The sequence below is a fragment of the Coloeus monedula genome, assembly GCF_965178545.1.
Source record: "Coloeus monedula genome assembly, chromosome: Z".
Classification (NCBI taxonomy): domain Eukaryota; kingdom Metazoa; phylum Chordata; class Aves; order Passeriformes; family Corvidae; genus Coloeus; species Coloeus monedula.
Window position 1 is genome coordinate 55,525,170 of NC_138822.1, and position 22,239 is coordinate 55,547,408.

Genomic DNA, 22,239 nt, shown 5'->3' on the forward strand with positions numbered 1-22,239 from the left:
ACTCAGCCCTTGCCAAAGGTGATTACTTTCAGTTTCTCCCTTCTACTCAGAGAAACCATCCTAGTGATAGAGCACACAGGTGCCTGCAGGTCACATTTTTCAGCTCGCTGATGAGCTCACTCAAGTAGAATTTGGAAAAAACACTTGGCCTACAGAATTTTATTTCTGTTGAGGAAGAAAACAAGAAGTAGGTGAAACATGCAGGTGAAAGATCACAGTTCTGTAGGTATCTAAAAGGGACTATATTTGAGGTACAAAACCCATTGCATACCAGCTGTCTTCATAAAATGAAGCCTGTTAACGCTTAGATGAGCTAGAGATGTTTTTATGTAAGAGCTTCCAGATATTCAAGTTACAACACATGTACTGCCACGCAGCAGCTACTTAGACGAGTTCTCATGATACTTTTGTTTCAAAGCAGTATGAAAAGCGTAAGCTCTGTCCCAAGCCAGATGGTTGAGCAAGACTAAACTACCACACTAGAGGTTAAATCTGGACCTGTCTTCTCAGCATATTTTCTGAAAGAAGGTTTTTAAGATTTTTCTGTGAATAGCTGTCTAAAAAGATGGGGGTGGTGTTTTTAAACCAACATCTGGTCCAAGAAAAGAGGCAATGAACAATTTTGTAATTATATCAGAAATGCTTCATCTACAGTAATTAGAACATTCATACAGAAATTTCAAGAGTCAGCTTGAAATAATGCACACAATACATTAATTTCAGAACATCCTAGATGCACTGGTTGGCGGTACTCACTAAGCTTCTCTCCTCTGCAGGATCACATATACCCACTAAGAGGGCTAGTACTGCTTTCCATAACACACACACACACACCCCCCAACCAATGAGGGGTTATCCGATTTCAGTAATCAAGGTGGAAATCAGGCTTCACGTAGCAGCAGTCTGACATTCCAAGCCACCTGTGCGCTGCCAAAGCCTAGAGGATTTTACTAATGTGCAATAGCAAAGGCAGCTCCAAGCAACCACGGGCTCCACAGGCGCAGGACAGCAGCCAAATGGGAGTCACCCATGAAACACAGCGAGCTCTGGGGTCAGGACCAGTGCTGGCACAGGAAAGGGCTATCTGACCTCACGTGGAATAGCTTGGAGAGCTTGGGGATGGCATGATTTAACGGGCCTGTGGAGATTGACCACGTCTGTGTCAGCCTCATGTACCATGTGGTTGCATTAGAGCCGGTTTGTACTTAACAAACACCAGTACAAGCCCAAATACTGTTACCCTAATTGGTACAAAACTTAACTACATCTTACCATGGATTATAAGTACTTGTGCATACTTTATTCACAGAGTATAAGATCTAGAATTCCTAAAAAGCACACCACAGAATCTTAGTTTAAGCCTGGGCAATTGCACACATACAGGAATTACAAGGTTTGGAATAAAAGACAAGCAGGTAACGGAGTTTTCTGGACCAAGAGGCAGGGGTGAAGTGCAGTCAACTTCATATGAGCTTGCATCCTTGAGCTTTATACAAATTGCAAAGTCAGTTTAATTACTTAGTTTATTTCTTTACGCTTTTAGAAATAACTATGGCTGGATAGAACAACAAATAGCAGGAGGTGAGGGCAAACTGCTTGTAGTCCTTCACTCATCCACTACTGCATACAAAACAAGCATCACAAGTTATTCACTGGCTCATTTATGATGTCTGGCACTGAACACCACCTCTAGGCTGATGGTCATCTTCATACACTTCTCCATTATAGTGGTGTTTTTGCTTTTGAGATGGATCAAAGTCTACTAATTCCACCTGTTCCATTTCCTCAGTTTCTTCTATCTCCTGCCTTGCAGGTAGCAGTTTTTCGAGTAAGGACAGCTTATCTGAGGAGAGGAAGCCACTCTCTGGGAAGATGACCTGAAATCATCAAGAACTAAGGTTACTCAATCGATCAGAACTGGTCTTTTATTAGGTTAAATAGTCCTTCAAGTTAAATATCTGCCAAAGTCGGCTTTTTCATCATAGGTGACTTTAATTTAGAGCTTAAAAAAATTATCAACATTACTAAGATGTTTTTTAATGCCTGCACAAAGTTAGCTTCTAACTCTGGCAACTCGATCAACACCTTTCTTCTGCCTCAGGCTGCCCTCTGGAATCACCCACAACAGCAAAGTATATATGTAATATAATAGCACATACAATTACATATTTATAATGGCATATACAACAATGTATTTTTATATATATAAACAAAATGTCAGCATTAGAGATGTGGTTCAATATCTTCTAAGCCATAGCAGATGGGGCCCACTGCTATAACTCCCAGCACTAGCTTCTCCCCAGGGAAGAAAATTAGCAGTTTCCAGCCTACTCTTCTGCTCCAGCACAGAAGTCAGTTATTCATCCATCCTTCCTACAGGACAATAGAAACTAAAGAATATGTCAAGCAAATGGAAATTCACAAGGCTGCTAAAGAAACTCCTCTGGTACCTAATGTACTTTGAGCACATAGTGTTCCGGAAGTTTTCTCTTTGTTCTGAACTGTAATTCTGTTTGATGGATTGCATGTTCTCACCATTGTAAAGAACAAATACCAAATCTCTTCTTGACTGAGGTAGTGTTTATTGGTAAAATTTTGGATGGATGTTCAGTCCTGAAATGCTGTGGAAGTGAGTTGATTCACTTACCCTGAATTCTATGATCAGACGGCCTTTTTCATATGGTCTGCGATAAATTGGCATACCTTCATTCAATACACACTTAATAGCCCAATGCTCAACAACCTGGCCTGAAAAACCAAAACAAAAATTACCAGAAAAGGAAGGGATCCATGCAGGCAACAGAAGCAGCTTTAGTTACAATCCCCTTCAATATATACGTAGCTTTCTATATTGTGTTTAGGCAGCAACACCAACATGTAGTAGTCTGATAGGAACTTACTGCCTGGTAACATCTGAGTAGGAAAGCAGATTGATGTCTACATTACATTCCTGTAACCTTGTTATGCTTCCCAAAGGAAGCATACTTACAAATTTATTAAGTGCTCCATCGCTTCCAAGGCTGAAAAAGTGGTTTTCAGAGACCCACGGCCTTCAATTCTCATGAGATATCCTCAGGATGCAAGTATGTCCATGAGGTAAGGTCTGTTACTATGTCACGCAAAGAGAAAGTTACTGCTGACTGCTATGCAAAAATCCTTTATTATTTTAAGATTTGTACTGCAAAGACTCGGGTAAAGAACTTGACACACACCCCTTTTACATCAAGATGGGATGTTTCTGTTCCTTTAAATTTCCAGCTTAAATTACTATATGCTAGAACTTACAACAGAAAGTAAACCAACTCTTACCAGGATGGGAGGTAATAATAATAGTTCTGTTATCTAGCGTTGTGATAGGCTTTTGAAAGCCACATAGTGCTTCAACCAGTTGAATATCCATACACAGAAACAGATCTTCATCTCGTCTAAGGCAGAACCAATCAACAACAGTCACAGTGAGAGAGAAACAGTACAAGGATCATACCCAATGTCAGTATTTAACTTGGAAATGACAATAAGCTGTAATTACAACTGAAGCCCAGGCAATTAAATAAAGAATACCAAATATTAATGTAGCTCCTCAAGCAATTACCACAATGACACCAACCCTGAGAGCCATTACGATCATGTCAAGCTATCTGAAGTGTTAGAAGTGTTTATTGAAAAGAAGTAAGTACAGCAAGGCCTACTTGCATCCAGTTTCACTTCACTGCTCCTTCCCAATTAAAAAAAAAAAAAAAAATCCCTCAGCCTCATAAATACTGAAACAGGGACAATTAATTCCTTTCTTTGTGTAGATAAATACCTTCTTAATTGCACCACCTTGCACTACTGCTCATCTGTAAGGCTCCAAAGATTTATTACAGGGGAAGTTTGAACAGGTAATGGCCACTCTGGGTAATGATACAAGTACCTTTTAGAAAGTACCAAGAAGTATCTGGAATAGATAGTATTAATTGCTTTAACTGTATTCTGACTTCAGTATGGCAATGCTAGTGATTGTCTACATGTTCAAAGGCTACAAAATCCATCTTATTCAAGGAATGTAGAGCATTCACCCTGTTTTTAAAAGGACTCTGGCAGGAGACTTGAAAGAAAAGATAATTTTAGACTCTGACAGGAGAGGAGGAACATCCCAATTGTGCAAGAGCATGACCTCAGAATAACCCCACAAGATCAGTAATATCAAGGGTTATTGGAGGACACCAGAACTGAAGGCAGTGGGCAAAAGATAGACAAAAATAATTGAACAGAATTGTGACTTCAAGTCCCAGGAAACCATGAGAACAGTTTGCCTATCTGATTCAGTGTCTGGTTTCACTGGAAGTTAAGAAAAATCAGCTGAGTAAGCTCATACAAAGCAAACAGAACTGATTCTTAACCTGTAAGCTCAGTGTTCCTTGGCACAGAATTCTGACACCAGCTTAAAGTGCTCAGCACCATACACAACAGTCAGGCAGACCAGCTGCAGGTTTCCCAAGAACCTTTGGCTCACCATTCCTATTTACAAGCACAAGGTCAGTGGTTGGTGCTGAAACAACCAAGTGCTTTCTCTAAATCTACCGATTCCCTTGTAACCACTCTGAACAGTGGCAGTGAGACACCAAATGCAACACATTTCTGCAAGACCATCAGCGGTGGTTTTAATGGGACCAAAATGTAGCAGACAGACTAAGTCCACAAACAGTAACATGAAACAGGGAGGTGTGCAACACCGAGCAGTATTGCCTGGGAACTTGAAATAGTTGAGATGTGGTCAGTATTACTTGAGTCACGTTTGCTTTCACAATAAAAACCAGACAAGACCAATTATCCTGCCCCATAGCACTCAGGCAGGAAATGAAGTGAGGGAAACCACGTTTGATCAGAACGGTGCACGCTATACTGTGTAAATTTGTCCTAAGTAAGATCCATGAACACATGTGCACACACTCCAAGTTTTCTGTGCCTTGAGGCCAAGTGGACAACAGCTGCCTACACTAAATGGCAATTTTCTGAGCTAAGTAATTGAGAGCAAGGAAACAGTCACAAATATTCAAAACTACTAAACAAAATCTCAGTATTTCAATGAGTTCTTAAAATTAAAGATTTGTAAACTCTTAACTGTAACTACTTTTGTTTGCCTTCTATCCCCTTCTGCTGCCAAAGCTCACAGGAGATTACCCCATGCTATTAGAACACAAGTGGCCAGACTAGTTGCACCAGAATTCCCCCACCTCAGTGCTTCTCTGACCACCCAAACTCATGGCTGAGTGACAGTCCTATCTCCTGACACTCCACTACGTACAAGATGAGTGGTAACCAGGGAAGCACATGAAAAAACATCACAGGAGATAATGTAAGAGGATTCAGAAGTCTTTACCTTTTAAATACAGAGTGGTCATTTTGATCCAAAACAATAATAATATCCCCTGGCTCCAGACCTGGCTCTTGATCCCCTTCACCATGGAATGTTATTTTCTGACCATCCTTCATTCCTAGTGCAGAAAACAAATAAACATTTTTCTTATTTTTAAAATAAAAGCACCAACAAGAAACACTTCTATAGGCATGAGCTGGTATCAAGATATCTCTGTATCTTTAAGCAAGAACATCATAATCTTCCCTTGAAGCATTTGTTTTTAATTTTTTTTTCCAATCCATTCACTTGTTCAACAGATCTTAGTGGTGCTAACCTGAATTCAGTGTTATGTCTCAAGACCATCAAGTTTAACTGTACTGCCAAAAGACCCACCAACATAAAGTCCTGAAGGGAAATATTGTCAAAACAGTTTTCATTATACATACAAATACAAAAAAGAAAGCAGAAATACTGTGTATAGACTGTATTTCAAGAGAAATTGACCTCAGCTTCTTCAGTTTTATAAATATATGGCCCATCTCCTTATGATCTAAGTGCCTGACAAGTCCAAGAAGCATTCCCCATGGACTGAAAACCTCCTGTAAGAAACTCATTTCATCCACACAAAAAGTCTATCTACCGAAAATACTAGCTTTCTTATGCTAGATCAGTCTCTTTTTCCTTCCTTCTAGAAAAACATTCTTCTGGTAAGACTTCCCTCTTCAAAATGTCAGTAACATATCCCTACTAGTCCTCGTATTTACTATTACTGTAGGATTTCCCCTACAAATTCAGGCCTTGCATAAGCTCTCCTTACACGTGTAACAGTTGCAGGTGATAATCATGAGCAAGTCTGTAAAAACCATATATTGTCAGCTTGCTCTGTCTTACAAGCTGCACTACTCCGGACTTCTCCCACCAGCTTTTGGGCAGCCCTCTCAAGAGAGATGCATCTATCACTCAAAACCATCACGTTCACGCATCCCATAGAGGGTTTGCATCTCAACTTGCATTTTGCCAGGCAAGGAGGTTATACCTGCGCTGAGTAGCACTGTCAGGGTTGTGTAGCCAACAGAGTGAGTTCTAAGCACGAGAGGCTTAGCACTGTCTCTGCACCCTATCATTATAGCAGACCTGGTTCCCCCTCACACTGAAACACAGCAGAAGTGATCGGAGTCTGCAAGGTTTTGCTGCAGGCAGTGAAAACTGATTAGACTACCTGATCACAAACTGGGCTGAGAATGACCTGAAAAATAATTCACTACTTATAATAATGCAGGTTTCAGAATTCATTCTTAGTTATGTGCTAGGTTTAGAAGTGAACATAGAGGTAGTCAATCTTCCCTAGAAACAAGTCAACTTTTTATAAGGCAGCAACAGACAGTTTTACTGTATGTGTATTCAGCAGTGTTACTCACCAAATCAACACCAGGTATTTGCTAAAGCTTCTGTTTTAATGCTGCAAAGTCAGTCACTACATCCAAGTTCAATATTTCACCTCAGTAAGGCACCTCACCTTTGTCAATGTGAACTTCTAAGATCTTCTTCTCTCTAACAATTTTTCTGCCATTGCAGCTCTTACACCGGTCCTTGGGGCTGATACGCTCCCCATGCCCCTGACACTCCATACACACAGACTGGATTTGTTGCACCATTCCTGGCCCGATCTGGTGAATTCTGATCTGCATGCCTGTTCCCCTGCAATTAGGGCAGCACTCTACTGCACCTTTCTTACCACCACGACCTGAGAATGAAAATTGGAGATGGGTGATTATGTGCTACCAGGAAAAAAAATCCCAAAAAGTGTAAAAAAAATCTTTTGTTTAGTTTCAGTTTCAAAATTACCTTCACATTTGTCACAGATAACATTTTTCTGCAGTGCAAGTTTCCTCACTGCACCATTGTACATATCTTCTAAACTTACTGACAACTGGTGGACCACGTTTTTACCTGTAAAAGAACGCAGATATTTAGTCAAGTTTGGAAGCTTGGTCTGCACATCTCCCTGTCAAGTCATGATAAACCAAGTCTGTGGGCTTTAACATCTTGTTTCAATAGAACTTTGTCTTGTTTTGCTGGCATTTGTCAAAAGCCCCCTCCCAGCTGCTGTCATAGCAGGTAACAAGTGCCATGGCTTTGACTCTGTTAAAGTCAGGAAAGACCTTCTGTGAAAGTACAAACAGTAACAGCAACAGAACACAGAGAACCTCAGACATTTAAGTTCTATAATGCAGGACTCCTGTTTTAACAAAGTCACCGAACAAGTCTCCAACAAACAAGTGAAGGGACTCTGTCTGGAATCTCCACTCCAGCACTTTCTTTCTCTCACCAGGTGACTTTCTGGAACCAGAAATGAGCAATTACATTTTTACACTCAGAAAGTCCTAAGTACTTTAGCTTCTGTAGGCTTAGTTTTGCAAAGGATGCTGAGCTCTGGGTTGTTAGGAGTATTTTGACACAACACTCATAACACTTTGATACAAAACATTTTTTCTTCCCTTTTGCACCAGATCTGCAGGTGATGGGGTCAGCACTGCTCTTAACAATTTTAAAGTTTTTCCCAGTGTGATTAAACTTGAGCTTAACTTTTGAGTAGCGTTTTACTGCAGCTTCAACTTAATTCTACCGCATGGCGTGGGAACATAGAAAGGTTTCCCAGACTGAACCGGATCTTGATCTCTTGTTCATATAGTTGCTTATAGATGCTACAGTCACGGTAGCTTAGTTAACAGGTCATTTTAAGCTAGGTTACCTTTCCATTTCCTACTCTGTTTACTAGCCGGGCTTACACTCAGATAAAGGTTCTCCAAACACAACATCTGGTTAGCGATTAACAGGGGACAATGCACAGGAGACCAAACTACCACTGTACAAACCAAACGCCTCCCTTGTAGTTTCAAGCGTTAAAGGACAACAGTGTTCTCCAGTTTTGAGATTAAACCTGTAACTTCACTTTAACTCTTTTTAAATTCTTACACCTACGGCATTCTCCTCAGAGAATCTGATCCCGTCTACCCCCGCCGACACGTTACCTCGCCTCTCCCTCTGCATCCTCCCTCCGCCGCCGAAGAACATATCGAATATGTCCATGGGTGACCCGAAGCCGCCACCAGAGCCGCCCTCCTTGATAGCCTGCTCGCCTCCTTTGTCATACAGCTCCCTCTTTTTCGGGTCCGACAGCACTTCGTAAGCTTGGGAGATCTGTTTGAACTGCAGAAAGGACAGTCACCGGCACTCAGGCATCTGCAACACCCCCGGCGGGACCCCCACGTGGCCCCCTCCCGCCCGGCCCCACCGCCCCGGCCCGTCCCGCCAACCTTTTCGCCCTCATTGGGGTTCTTGTCCGGGTGGTACTTAAGCGCGAGCTTGCGGTAGGCCTTCTTAAGCTCCTCGGCGGACGCGTTGGGCTTCACGCCCAGCACGTCGTAGTAGGTGGTCTCCTTCACCATGGCGGTGGCGGTGGCGGCAGCGGCAGGAGGCCCCCGGGGCGGCGGGCGCAGATCCCGCTCACCGCTGCTCCGATCCCGACTCTTCTGGAAAGTTCGGGCCGGTCCCGCAGCCCGTCCGCTTTACAGCCGGCCCCACCCCGGAAGTCCTGCCCCGCCGCGCGCCGGGCCCGGGCGAGCGGCTCACCAATGGTTGTTCCGGACGGGAAGGGGCCTGACCAATCAGCGCCCGCCCCCGCCTCCCGCATGGAGCGCGGGCCCCGCCCCCCCGCCCCGCGCGGGCGGTGGCTCCCTCCCCGCCCAGCGTGTGCCTCGCGTCGCGCCTGCGCGCCGGGCGGCTCCCGCCCTCGGAGGCACCGAGCTGCACCGGCCACAGAGCGTCAGCCCGGCCGCCGCCTTCCCGGCACCGCTCCGCGCCTCTTCCCCCCGCACTCTACGCGAGCCTGGTCCGGCCTGCTCCACCCCACTGCGCCTGTGCCAGGCCACAGCGCCCACCGCCGGGTGTGCGGGCCCAGTGCGCCTGCGCCGAGCCGCGCGCCGCGGCGGGAGTCGCTGCCTGGTCACGTGGGAGACGCGCTGCAGCAGCTGATTGGCTGCCGGAGGCGGCGGCGCGAACGTCTCGCGCGCGGTAAGGGAGAGGGGTACGTCCCGGCGTTGCCATGGGAACGAGACCCACGGGGACGGGGCCCGCGGGGACGGTGTGCCGTAGGGATGCGGGGTGTGTGGCACTGCCGGTGTTACACTGGGGACGGAGCCTTGCCTTCCGCCGAGATGAGCTCACCACCACAGAGCTGGGAGGAGCAGCGCCGAGCACTGGGCAGGGTGAGGGTGAGAGATCTTTGCTGTCCAAGGTCAAATTAGTGTAAACTTGAGGGTTTCATGGCATGGTCCGTGTGCTAACTGTTGCTGGATGAAGCTATCTCGACCCTCTCGTCCTCTCATGTCTTCTGCTGCTCTCTCATGTTTTGATGGTTAAGTTAATCTCTCAGATGAACTCTTGATTCAATGGGAAACAAATCACGGTTTTTTCTGGGTAGGCTCTTCTGTCAGATGGAACTATCAATCCAACTGATTTTTCCTATGTAGAGTTCATGGATATGAGAATGTATGGTAATGTAGGAAGCAAAACAGGATTACCCTTTCAACAGCAACCTGCTCTTAGATTATGCAAGTGCTAGTGACATGCTTTGCCTTGAATTTCAGAAACATGAACCCAGTTAGCAGAATTGGCTCAGCTAATGGATGGGCTGGCAGCAGAATTCATGGACCCTGTTCCACAGGAAGGTGGCCCATTGGGAAGTGGTGTGTTGGTAACACACTGTTTATTTTGCTCTATAGCACAGTGATGCGTGTGTGCTGGCTCGTGGGGAAAGAGAAATGCACTCAGCGAGTGAAACTGCCACACTTGGAAGCCGTGGTAATTGGGCGTGGCCCAGAGACTGGGATAACAGATAAGAAGTGTTCACGGCAGCAAGGTAAGGTGGTTTAGCTCAAAATTTCTGCATGCAGCAGCAGCTGAGCTTGCCTCGTTCCTCTGTGTGGTCTGCAGTGTTGCCTGGTTCTTGAAGTAATCAAACCTTTTTCATAAGCACTTGCGGAGATCTCTGGGACCTAAAAAATCAGAGACATCCAATGACAGGATGTCCGCCTCTGTAAACTAAAGCAATGAACCTTAGTGTGAGTTCCCAGGCCCACAGTTGTGTTTCGCTGCCTGCACCCCTGCTTCATGAGCAGCAGTTCTTCTCCCTAGTATTCCACCAACTGACTTTTTGCATGACTTGTTATTTTATACATAAAATAACATGGTCTTGGAGAATATATGAAAATACCTGTCATCTGTATTGTCCTGCACACTTTCCCTGCCTTATCTTCTCTGCCTCTGAACACAGTCTTGCTCTATGCCTTATTGTCACAGAGGGCTGGTAAGAATATCAAGAATGTGTAGAAGACATCAACAGAATCCACCTTTATTCTGAATTAATTCCACCCTTGGCTCAGTGTATGGGTTGGCTCTGTTTTGCCTGTTGTCCTGAAAAGAAGAGACAAGGCAGAAATATTCTTGGCATACATTCACAAAGATCAGCCTCAGAAGGAAGCAGATCCTCAGAAAGAGGAGTGTTTTCTGCACTGGGTGGTTCAGCAGAGTTCTTTTTATTTACACTGTTTTGTGACACTTTGTTGTTTCTTTTGCAGTTCAGTTAAAAGCAGACTGTAACAAGGGGTATGTCACAGTTAAGCAGGTAGGTTTTCATGTATGGATGTACAGTATTTTTGATACTTACTGAGACAGTTGTACTTAACTCCACAAATGCTCCAAGTGATGATTCTGATCATTGGGTCTGAAGGACCTGAAGCTTTCTTATCACCAAGGGAGACTACAACTAGTGGCCTTCAGAAGTGAACTTCTTTTTCTTAAATGTGCACCTCAGTGAAAGACTGCACTATTCCTTCCAGATACACTCCAGTCTAAGCCAGACTTGCAGCATCAGAGACTGTGCTTGTGAATCCTCAGTCAGTTCTTTAAGGTGCTGTATTTGGGAGATTTTGGACTTCTTCCACTAAACTTGCTTATCTTCCTCCTGAGCCTTAAACTTCATAAGACAAGGCAGCTCTTTGTTTAAGGTTGAAGTCCTTGTGTTAATGGGACTACACAGTTGTAGGAGGTTTTTGTTCGGTTGGCTGATAGAGCCAAAGATGTGGTTATCTGGGAAGGGATGGGATATGAGACAGCACTGCAGGCATGTTGTGCTACCAGCTGCATGGAGGCAGGCCTTCTTCCTGACACTTATGAGGCCCAGTATCTCTGAGATAATATGAAGGGGAAAATGTCTGGTGCTGGTGTTTGTGTGTGTGTGCCCACAGCATCACCCTGTGTGGACAACATAACATCATGTTCTGCCTACCGAGGGGTAACACCATCTCTCAAAATGCCTCCAGAGCTCACTAAGCACAGGCACCCCACTAGTATCTGATGAATCCTGCGGAGATCTCTCGGAGAGTTTTTCACAGAAATCAACACTAGTCATGATTTGAGTATTATGTTACTGGAATCTCAAAACTGGGAATACTTTCTGGTGGTGGGTGCTAGCGTGTTTTCTCTGCCTGTTGAAGAGTTGCTTCCCAGGTGAGAGCTGTGTGGCACAAGGTTCCAGTGATCAGTTGTTTGATACTGTATTATTCACTGATGGGAAGCATCCTTGACCTGAGTGAAACTGCAGAACTATGGATAAAAGAGATCCTGGCTGGAATCAGGCATGTGCTTCATTGCAGTGAATACCAAGTGAGAGGTATAGTATCATCTTGTGGAGCGTGCAGGTATTGTAGTGACAAAGCTAATTAAACACTCTCTGACAGAGTTCATCAGTCACAGGAGAGAGCCGGTTTCCTAAAGCCTGTTTTATGCATAAACATTAACAAAAAGCATTTTGCTGAAGACTCCTAATTTTCCTAGGGTCACCCACATGATGAAGCAAATTCCATCTATCACGCAATCACTGTACGTTGCCTACACCACAGTGCTACTGCACTAAAATAATTTACTTAAACTACTGTTACTCCTCAGAAATAGTTGGTACTGTTACTAGTTGTGTAATAGGTTGCTAATTTGTGAGGGAAGTGCAGCACATGTCATGCTGTAATTCTGTAGCTGCTGCACACCCCGGCTGGCTGTGACACCACGCCCTGAGGTTGTGTGCTGACAGCTGTGCCTGCAAGACTGGGACACAAGGAGGTGTCCACAGGTCTGGACTGCCTGGCCCACTAAAGCCGGTTGATGTGGGCAGTGAATACAAAATGCATTTGCTTTCCAGGATAGTGGTATTCCAGGAGGACGGAGCAGAAGTTGGTGATTCCACTTACAACATAATTTTCTACTATTTTTCCTTTTTCTGTCTACCAAAGATGGGGGTCAACCCAACTAGTGTTGATCTTGTGAATATTGGCAAGGATGAAGTGGTGAAAATGAAACCAGGCCAAGTTCTGCATATTGTGAATAATCTTTACCCCTACACGGTGCAATTTGCTGAAGAGTCTGGGAAAACTGTTCCACAAGCAGACAAGACGCTACATGAGGACTCCTGTGAGAATGATGATACAGAGCTTGTGCCCAGAAAAACAATGAAATTGGAGGTGGTGGATACACAAGGCAGTTCTACGAATCCCAAGCTAAGCAATACCAGTGTATCTACACATGAAGGAACTTCGAGCAAGCAGGCAAGTGTGTTGGTATTAATACTTGTGCTGTTTCTCCTGGGCTTGTCTTCTCCATGAGGAGACGTGGTCTTTTACGTTTGTGGATTCTGCTGGTGGGAGGCATCTCAGGTGAACCCACATCCTCAAAGTATACAGAGCATGAGAGGTGTTACATACTCCTCACATCACCCAGACCCTGGGAAAGTTACTTGGGACCCATTCTAACCTGATCTGAGGGTCAGGTGTGTGTGAAGGGGCTTCCCTGTAGCAGATGAGGATTTAATCTCTGGTTTCTGCTGCAGTTTCTGGTAAAAGGACAGTCTACATGAGCTCCATTTAGCTGGAGTTACCCAAAGATACTGTCCTGGCTCTTGAATGGTTATCTAAAAGCAAGCGCACAGAGAATGGAACAACTTGAGCCTTTCTTTTATTTGTTTGTAATTGCATGGGGCTTTTTTCTCCTCCTGCTTTGTTCACTCCATGTGGCAGAGCCATGTTTACATTAGTGAATGCTACTGCCCAAAATCTTTGAAACGGAGTTTTTAGCCTTGGACATGGACAAATGAAAGACCTTAGTGCATTTGGAACAAGTGCAGTGCTGGAGGAGAAGGCACAGAAATGAAACCCCTCAAGACAAAATTCTAGTCTCAGGTTGCCTTGAGTTAACCGCTTATTTCATTTGTGGACTTGGCCTAGTTATATTAGGGCCAGACTTGTGGTGGAATGAGCAGGGAGACAACGACTCACATTGTTTCCCTGCCAGCTTATACTTATGTTCAACTTAAATAGCTTGAACATCTTCCTCTATAAGTATATGATTAATATCATTGCTGATCTGAACAGCAAAAAATCTGTTTTGAAAAAGGTGCACTCGAGGCACGCCTTCTATGAGGTGTTCAGTAACCAAGTTAAGAAACAGCTTGTATTGGTTTGATCCTCCTGTACCTTTCTTGTTTTCTCTACAAGCCACTGCACAATATAAAAAAATCAGTACGTCTAAGGATAAGGCCACATAGCACAACTACTTTGTGCTGTGCAGAGCAGTATGGAATAGGACAGTTAATGGAGATTTTTGTTCTTTCTTTGGCCCTTGCAATCCCTGAAGCAGAGGGCCTTATGCCATGACATGTGCAGGCAATTTATTAAATTTAAACACATTTATAGCTCCCTGTTGTTAAATTTTGAACATTTGGAATATTGAACTTTTCATCTTCATAGTATCTTGTTAAAAGTTTTCAAAAGTAGCTGATGTGTTGGCATTTTACAGAAGGGAAATAATTCAGCTGTCATTCAGCTGTTATTATACTTCTGTATACTAATGAATGTTCTTAACTGAATCCTTTAAAATACATAATTGGATGTTTAATTGTCTTATAATTTATTTTTCCCGTTCTGTGCTATAGGAACATTTAGGACACTGGAGTCAGGGTCTAAAGAGTTCCATGCAAGATCCAAAAATGCAGGTGAGAGCTGTATACTTGTATGTTACAGCAGATCCTGTCTAGCAAAGCTAAATGAGCTTTCTTTCTTCCTTCTGCAATTTGCTTTAACAATCTGGTTAATCAGTGGAGTCCTGCATAAGGGCTGAAATGTACTTGCATCTCTCTGTAGTAACATTAACTTGGGAGTCTCTACTGTACTGAATTTGCAGAGTGTCATTGTCTTAAGTACCTTTGAGCCCTCTGTACTGTGAGATTTGGCCAACAGATTTCAAAATGGTTGATGGGAGAGCAGGCGAGCCATGCAGTTGCTTTGTTTCCTCAGGGAAACCAGCTAAAACAGGGTTGTCATTTGAAGCTGAGCAAGTCACAGAGATTCCCATTTTCCAGCAGTCAGCATTGCCTTGTTTCTTAGTGCAGTTTCCTGGTTCCCAGCAAACTCTTAACTTTCACACCTTTGTTGACAGGACCTCGCCCCTGGTCTCACTGGGTCCCTTCAGGTGATCATCACTGTCAGGCTGAAAATAATTTAGAATCACAGAATATGTTGAGTTGGAAGACACCCATCAGGATCATTGAATCCAACTCTTAGCCCTGCACAGGACATCCCCAAAAATCCCACCATGTACCTGAGAGCATTGTCCAAGCGCTTCCTGGACTCTGTCAGACGTGGTGCTGTGACCACTTCCCTGGGGAGCCTCTCCAGTGCCCAAACACCCTCTGGGTGAAAAACCTTCTCCTGATATCCAACCTAAACCTCCCCTGACACAACTTCAGGCCATTCCCTTGGGTCCTCTAACTGGTCACAAGAGTCTAGATGTCAGTGTCTGCTCCTCCTCCTCACAAGGAAGTTGTAACTGCAGTGAAGTCTCTCCTCAGTCTCCTCCAGGCTGAACAGACCAAGTGACCTCAGCTGTTCCTCATATGGCTTCCCCTCAAGGCCCTTTTCTACCTTCATTGCCCTCCTCTGGACACTCTCTAAGAGCTCAATGTTTCTCTTATATTGTGGCACTCAGACCTGCCCCCAGCACTCGAGGTGAGGCCACCCCAGTGCAGAGCAGGTCAATCCCCTCCCTTGCCCTCCTGGCAATTCTGTGCCCCCCAGGACACGGGTGGCCCTCCTGGCTGCCAGGGCACTGCTGGCTCATGTTCAACTTGCCACTGACCAGGACCCCCAGGTCCCTTTCCATGGAGCTGCTCTCCAGCCTCTCATTCCCCAGTGTGTATGTCCAGGGCTGCCCCATCCACATGCAGAATCCAGCACTTTCCTTTGTTAGACTTCTGCCCAGCCCTCTAATTTGTCCAGGTCTCTCTGCAGGGCCTCCCTGCCTTCAAGGGAGTTGACAGTTTCTCACAGTTTAGTGTCACTGGCAAACTTGTTTTCTACTCATTCCAGTTCTGCGTCCGGGTCATTTATGAAGATGTTGAACAGCACAGGGCTGAGGATGGAGCCCTGTGGAACCCCACCAGTGACAGGTCACCAGTCTGATGTCACCCCATTCACTGTAACCCTTTGTGCCCAACCTGTGAGCCAGTTCCTCAGTTAGCTGATAACTGAACAGAAGGCTCCAATTTCTTGATTGATTTTTTTTAAGTGTGAAGTGTTGAACTGCATAGATTTGTAGGGTAACTGCCCATTGTCATAGAATTGCCAGTACTTTCAAATGAGTCTATCTATAGGGGATGGTAAAACTATGGAAATTCTTGCTTACTTTTTGAAACATGAAGCTTAATTTTCATCCCTGAAGCAGAATTCCATATAGTATTTACTAAAACAAGGCTTTCTTGACCCAAAATATAAGCAGGTTTTAAAACTGTTCTTTTAATGTTAGACACAAATAACTGTTTATGACTGAAGGTCAGCTTTATTAGTTGTAGTTTCAATATGAATACACAAACAATAGAACTCCTATCTCTGCTTTTTAATCAATTATTAAATGGCAGTATTTCTTTCTTCTGAAAAGACTTGAAAGTGATCCTGTTCCTGCTGGCTGCAGAAGCAGACACTAACGTGTATATAAAATATCTTGCTACTGAAAGAATCAGTCCTGTGATTTGTGTACCTATAGAATTTTAATCTTCCTTCCTGTAATGACCAATCTGTATATAAACATACAAGAATAATTAGCAAAGGTGACAAAGACATCGTCCATCTCTCATCAGCAGATGCACTGCTAAGACACCAGAGACACAATACACAGTTGTGTATCACAACCTGACAGCTTTTTATTGCTGGGTTCTCTCCACTGTTGTCCACAAACTTCCCAACCATTTCTCTTCCTCAGCTGCATTGAATTGTTGCAGGAGGCAAGACAAAATGAAAACAGGAAGAAGGGCATGATAGACAAGAATCTGTTCTCCGTCTTGTGAGTGATCTTACAAAGCAGCACACTGAATTGAATAGCTCAGACTTGAATGTTTTTGTCTTTGTAATGTTGGTAGAGGTCTGCAGCACACTGCTGGTAGCACGTCTGAGATTTGTGTTTCACTCCAGAAATCTGTGACAGCTGTGGCAGCCCAGTGCATTCCTACATGTTCTGTATTGAGCACAGTGTTTTTTGTTTGTGACTGCAGTTTGAATGTAGCCTGATGGAAGTAGAGCTCCCTAGGACTCACTAGTATCCACCTATAGCTATGGTTAACTTACTGCAAAGTAAGATTAGAAAGCCTTTTTCTTTTTTTAATAAAGTATATGAAAAAGGATGCTTGAACACTTCTCCATAGCTGCCTGATATATGTTATGGAAGAAGGTACTTATCCCGGAGCAACTTAGTTCCAACAGAAGTTCTCCTTGGATAGCATCTCTCCACTAAATATAGTGCTTTTAGGAATAATATGTTTAACTTTCAATCAGAAAGTAACTTAGTTATTTGGTTTTTTCCAAGGTTTACAAAGATGAAAAGACTGTAGTCATCAAGGATAAATATCCCAAAGCACGTTTCCACTGGCTTATCTTACCATGGGACCCCATTTCAAGCCTGAAGTCAGTCACCAGGGACCATCTTGAACTCCTGGAACATATGCATGCAGTTGGGCAAAAAATGATTGAGCAGTGCCCTGCCAGAGAGAGCCTGGAGTTCAGACTGGGCTACCATGCTATCCCCAGTATGAGGTAAGACCTAGAGGAGTCATCTGGTGGAGGTGCTGCTTTTCCAGTTACACAGACTTGGGGCTAAATCTGTGAGGGGATTTGGCATTGCTCAAGAACAGGCAATCCTCAACACTACAGACAGCTCAGTCAGTGTGGAGGCCTTTGCTCCACACTGCTGTATAGATCCCAATGGACTACATGGGCCTGGTGGGAAGTGCCTGTTGGGCTCTGCTAGCAGAGGCTGGTGTCTGGGACTGTGGAATGCCTGTGGTCCATCCCCAGCAAAAGGGGCAGTGGTGCCAACACCAAGTCCTAGGGCATCCCCCTCCCAGAGCACCAGTGTGGGATTAGAGACTGACTCCTAGACCTGTCGAGTCCTACCTGATACTGAGCAAGGATTTGAGTCTTGTGTAAGTCCAGACCTTGGAATGTCTAAGTGCCTTAGATGCTGCAGTCAGTTGTTCACCAGCTCTTGAATGAAGCTTTTGGACACTGGTAAGTCCCATTCAATTACCCTGCAAATAATAAAACTTTGGTTAATTATTAAGCCTTTAATAAACCTTTGGTTTGTTAACACTCCTGTCTCCAACTTTTTGGAAACTTGCAGGAATACAGTAGTAAGGGGCCAATGGAATATGCAGAATAGTGATCCTGACTGCTTTTAAGTGAAATGCTTGGCAAGAGACAGAACAGACTGTTTCTTCTGTCACAGGGTCAGGACTGACCCACAAGGCTGGCACTCTGCTGAATCATGTTTGCAACTGATACATCTGCAAAAGAACTTCGGTCATTAACCTTCTTCTCTCATATCTACGTTACATTTTTTTTTTCAGTCAGCTACATTTGCATGTAATCAGCCAGGATTTTGATTCTCCGGCCCTGAAAACAAAAAAGCACTGGAACTCTTTTACTACAGACTACTTCTTAAACTCTCAAGGTAATGATTAGAAAAAGTATTTCATAACATATAATCCTGCTTGCAGGTTCTGGCTTTGGGCTTTTCTTCCAAATAAATGTGCAAGTCATACATTTTATTGCAGTAAGTGAAAGGTTTTATTTAATTTAAGGTATTGGGGAGTAGCACCCCCAATAAAAGGCAACAAATTTTTTGGCTGGTTTAAATTAGAAGGCAGCAATGACACACTGCATGTGAAACTCTGCAGAGAGATTTGCAGTGTCATGTGCTTGATGACACTGTGTGGTCCTGATACTTACGGTCTCTTATTTTTATTCCCAGATGTGATAGAGATGGTAAGAAGCAAGGGAAAAGTGATGGTGAAAGACCATACCTCTGAACTTCTCAAACTTCCCCTCAGATGCCATCGTTGTAAACAACAGCTGTCCACAATCCCACAGTTAAAGGAACATCTTAGGAAACACTGGCCAAAATGATTTTGCAAAAAAGCATCTTTCAATCTGTCTTCAGATTTCAAGCCAACACAAAGACCACCAAATGTTAATGGAAATGTATGTTTGTTAACTGGAATGACAAATGTAATGTGGGGAAAAGTAGCATGGAAACAGCAGCATACTAATTTAATAATAGCTTCAACAAAAAAACAATCCTCTTCTTTCTCCCTACTAAAAATATAAATAAAGTGACTTTTGACCTTGAAGCTTTTTGTTTGCAGCTTTGTTGTGCTACAGCCACACTAATCTGTAAGTGAACTGAAGTCTGGACAAAGCGCTTTGTTTGGATGAAAGGATTTATTTTAATTCAGAAGCTGAACTGAGGCCAGATGTAGGTTTCTACTGAGAGGAAACAAACAATGATTTAGAGGTCTTTCTCTTGATGTTTTCTGCCTACCACTGAAGTTCCTCCTAAGCGCTAATCTAAGCTTTAGAGATGTTGTTTTCACATTATAATGAACCAAGTTCATCTAAAGGATCCTTTTTTGTCTGATTTAGTTAATTTCAGTAAAACATATGGAACGTTGCCAAATGCAGTGTCCAGTATCTAACTCAAGATTTCTGTTCACATTCTCCACTTGTTTCAAAACTGTTTTGCCAAACCTTGCCATTTCCCACTTTTCTGGGTCTTCAAAGTATTTATTGTTCTCCTATGCTTCACTGTGCAAAATCTTTTCTTAAACCATTCATCTTTCACCAGAATGGAGTACAGTAAGGTGAAGGGTTGGCCATGGCCTAATTTAAAACACCAGTCACACTAGCTTTTTCTGACATCAGTAATATTATGCCTTATATTACAAAACAAAGGTTATAGAGTAAGGAACAATGACAAAAGCACAGCCAGTCTGTGAATTCATTCTTGATACAAACTAGGGCTTCAGCTAGCTCCAGAGGTGAAGCGCTAATGCTTTTCAATGGGAACTAATTTGGACCAAGGCCAGTTGGGAATGCTGGAGAGACATGGTCTTCCTCATGGCAGACACAGGCCAGAAAGGGAAGCCATGCTTCTTCACAGTGAAATGCACTGCTTATGGCCCATGGCCCATCCCATCTGGGAGGGAGTTGTGGTTTTAGTACCTCTCAGAGCAGGTCTGAGTGAAGCACAAACTGCTGCAGTCCATCTGTATGGGAAAGGCAGCTATTCGGGTCACAATTGCCACACACTCAAATGCAGAGCACGATTCTGAGGGACAAGCCTATGTATGATGTAAATCAGTGGCGTCACCAGGAAAACCACTGCCACCAGGGCTGACCCCTGGGGGAAGGATGGCAGCATGTCCAGCGCTTGCTGTGTAAGGTCATCGCTGTATGGGAAAGGTCTGCAGGAATGGCAGCAGTGGGCACGAGCTCTCTGAAGCCAAGGGTAGCCTCAAGGCCGTGAAGGAAACTAAGGCAGAAGACATAGACATTGGCACAGGTTACTTCATGCGTGGCTTTGCAGGGGGACCCACAGCCTTCCTGTATTTTTTCATCGACAGCTGGTAAGTCCACACAGGAGACTGTGAGCAACCAATACAGCATCTTTGCTGGAAGAGAGCTTCAGAATAGCAGCATCACCTGAACACTCATCAACCAGTGATAAAGCATCTCCCTTCCACCCTTGGCTGTAATTAGACCTCTGCTGGAGCTGTATTATTTTTTGTGATATTGTTACAGGAATGAGGCCTAAAGCCAAGGAAGATACGATAAAGGACTTTCCATGAGATGTGCCATGAGACACGTGGTGAAGGGATTAACATGGGCTGCTGGTAAACTGATGGGGTGACAGGTTATCAGGTGGAGGGCAAGATGACCCTGGCCACTGCACCCATCCAGGTGGAAAAGAGTGGTGCAAGAGTTCTGTTCCACCATTATGAAAACTCCACTGCCTCTGTCCTCTTTACAACTCTCAATACTCATTTACACCTAAAGCGGTTGTCTCCCCCTCCTCCCCGTTTACAACTGCAGTAACAGAGTATTTCACTAGAGTCTCATCTCTGCTTCTCCCAAAAAGAATAAATTTATCCTTTGAAAGCCTCCAAGGCAGAGGATGAGAACATGACCACCTTGCAGACAAGTCAAGGGACTTGCTCCTCTCTTCCCAAAGAGCAGGGATGCCTCTTTGGAAAGATCTGTGCCTCCGACTCCATTGGAGTATACCCAGGAACACTCGTACATAGCACTGTACACTTGTATTTTGCAGGTGCATTTATCACTGACAATCTAACAGGAACCGATAATCTGTTGCTCTAGTGAACCACACTATTTGTAGATCTGTTCATGAAAGCTCCTACTGAACTTGATGGATTTCTTTTCCTTTTGTGTTTAATGAAGCTAATCAGCAGACAGGTGAAAAATATCTAACAAGAGAAACAGGCTTCCATACAGCCACATTTGCTCAGAGGTTGAGACATTTTTAAAGTTAACTCCATATTTCTGCATTAATGTCTTACTTCCACTCCTGGTAACTCCATCTGTTTGTAGGAGCCTCCACAGAATTTGTAAGAGCAAATTCAGTATGTCTGTAATGACAGTAACTAAAGCTGAGTACATTTCAAGATTACATGCATCACTAAGGAAGCAAAAGAACATGCCAGCAGAAATCAAGGGAAAGCAGACTCTGAGCTGCTGCTGAGAAGAAACTAAGGTTCAGCAACAGCAGAAGTTGTAAGCAGGACATCCCTCCTTGAGGCTCACAGACACTAGGTGCTGCTCCCAGCTTTACTGCTCCTTACTTGAAGTTCAGTTGGGAGGGAAAGGTGTAGGGGAAGACAAGAGCTCAGTGATGAATGATTTAGAAGATGGGTCTTTCACTTGGATGGCAGATTTAAAGGGGTTTTGCCTTGGTGGCAGAACGAGAAAGTATGCCTAAGACAAAAGGGTCTTTGACTTTCACCATCACCACAATGGAAAAGCAAAAGCAGAAGAAATCATACACATATGTAGGCACAAACACGAATCCTCAGTAAACCAGCAGCAATTTTACCTTCTCTTGTGTTCTCTTTCTAGACAATAGATTAGGTTGTGCAAGACCTCAGCATTTCCTGGCATCAGATTTAGGAATGTTAAGAATTACTGGTGTCAGTGTCACATTTCAGTTGCAGGACCAGAGCACTCTGTAGAGGAGCACAGACTCCCTCATCAACCCTTTCTCCAGATCTGGTAGATGGCTTCTGTATTTCACCATGGACTATGCTCTGCTACCCTTTTGAAGACCAAGATCCTGTGAAACACTCTTACCCTGTAAAGTCTTTCATGTGTTTTGCCGTCTCAAAAGACTTTATTTACTCTTGGAGAATCTCTTTCCAGTGTAGTCACAGTACCTGACAACAGGCTTAAGCC

At 43.9% G+C, this 22,239-nt stretch overlaps 2 protein-coding genes across 3 annotated transcripts; one reads left to right on the plus strand and one right to left on the minus strand.

Annotated features, from left to right (window-relative positions):
* Window positions 1-1,278: 1,278 nt before the first annotated feature.
* On the minus strand, window positions 1,279-8,915 carry DNAJA1 (DnaJ heat shock protein family (Hsp40) member A1). The gene is made up of 8 exons (XM_082301344.1): window positions 8,659-8,915; window positions 8,374-8,551; window positions 7,187-7,291; window positions 6,858-7,085; window positions 5,363-5,477; window positions 3,310-3,425; window positions 2,648-2,748; window positions 1,279-1,877 (listed from the first exon to the last, which is right to left on the minus strand). Exons 1-8 carry the CDS (start codon window positions 8,788-8,790, stop codon window positions 1,662-1,664), a joined length of 1,191 nt encoding a protein of 396 aa, XP_082157470.1. The 5' UTR covers window positions 8,791-8,915; the 3' UTR covers window positions 1,279-1,661.
* A 185-nt stretch (window positions 8,916-9,100) lies between these two features.
* APTX (aprataxin) lies at window positions 9,101-21,072 on the plus strand. 2 transcript variants are annotated; one of them, XM_082301287.1, is made up of 8 exons: window positions 9,101-9,415; window positions 10,126-10,262; window positions 10,981-11,027; window positions 12,688-12,999; window positions 14,382-14,441; window positions 17,303-17,529; window positions 18,342-18,445; window positions 18,746-21,072. In XM_082301287.1, the coding sequence occupies exons 2-8, from the start codon at window positions 10,133-10,135 to the stop codon at window positions 18,898-18,900; spliced, it is 1,035 nt and encodes a 344-aa protein (XP_082157413.1). In that variant the 5' UTR covers window positions 9,101-9,415; window positions 10,126-10,132; the 3' UTR covers window positions 18,901-21,072. The 2 variants fall into 2 exon arrangements, with proteins under 2 accessions (XP_082157413.1, XP_082157412.1); XM_082301286.1 differs by lacking the exons at window positions 9,101-9,415; window positions 10,981-11,027 and having other exon boundaries at window positions 10,222-10,262.
* Window positions 21,073-22,239: the final 1,167 nt, after the last annotated feature.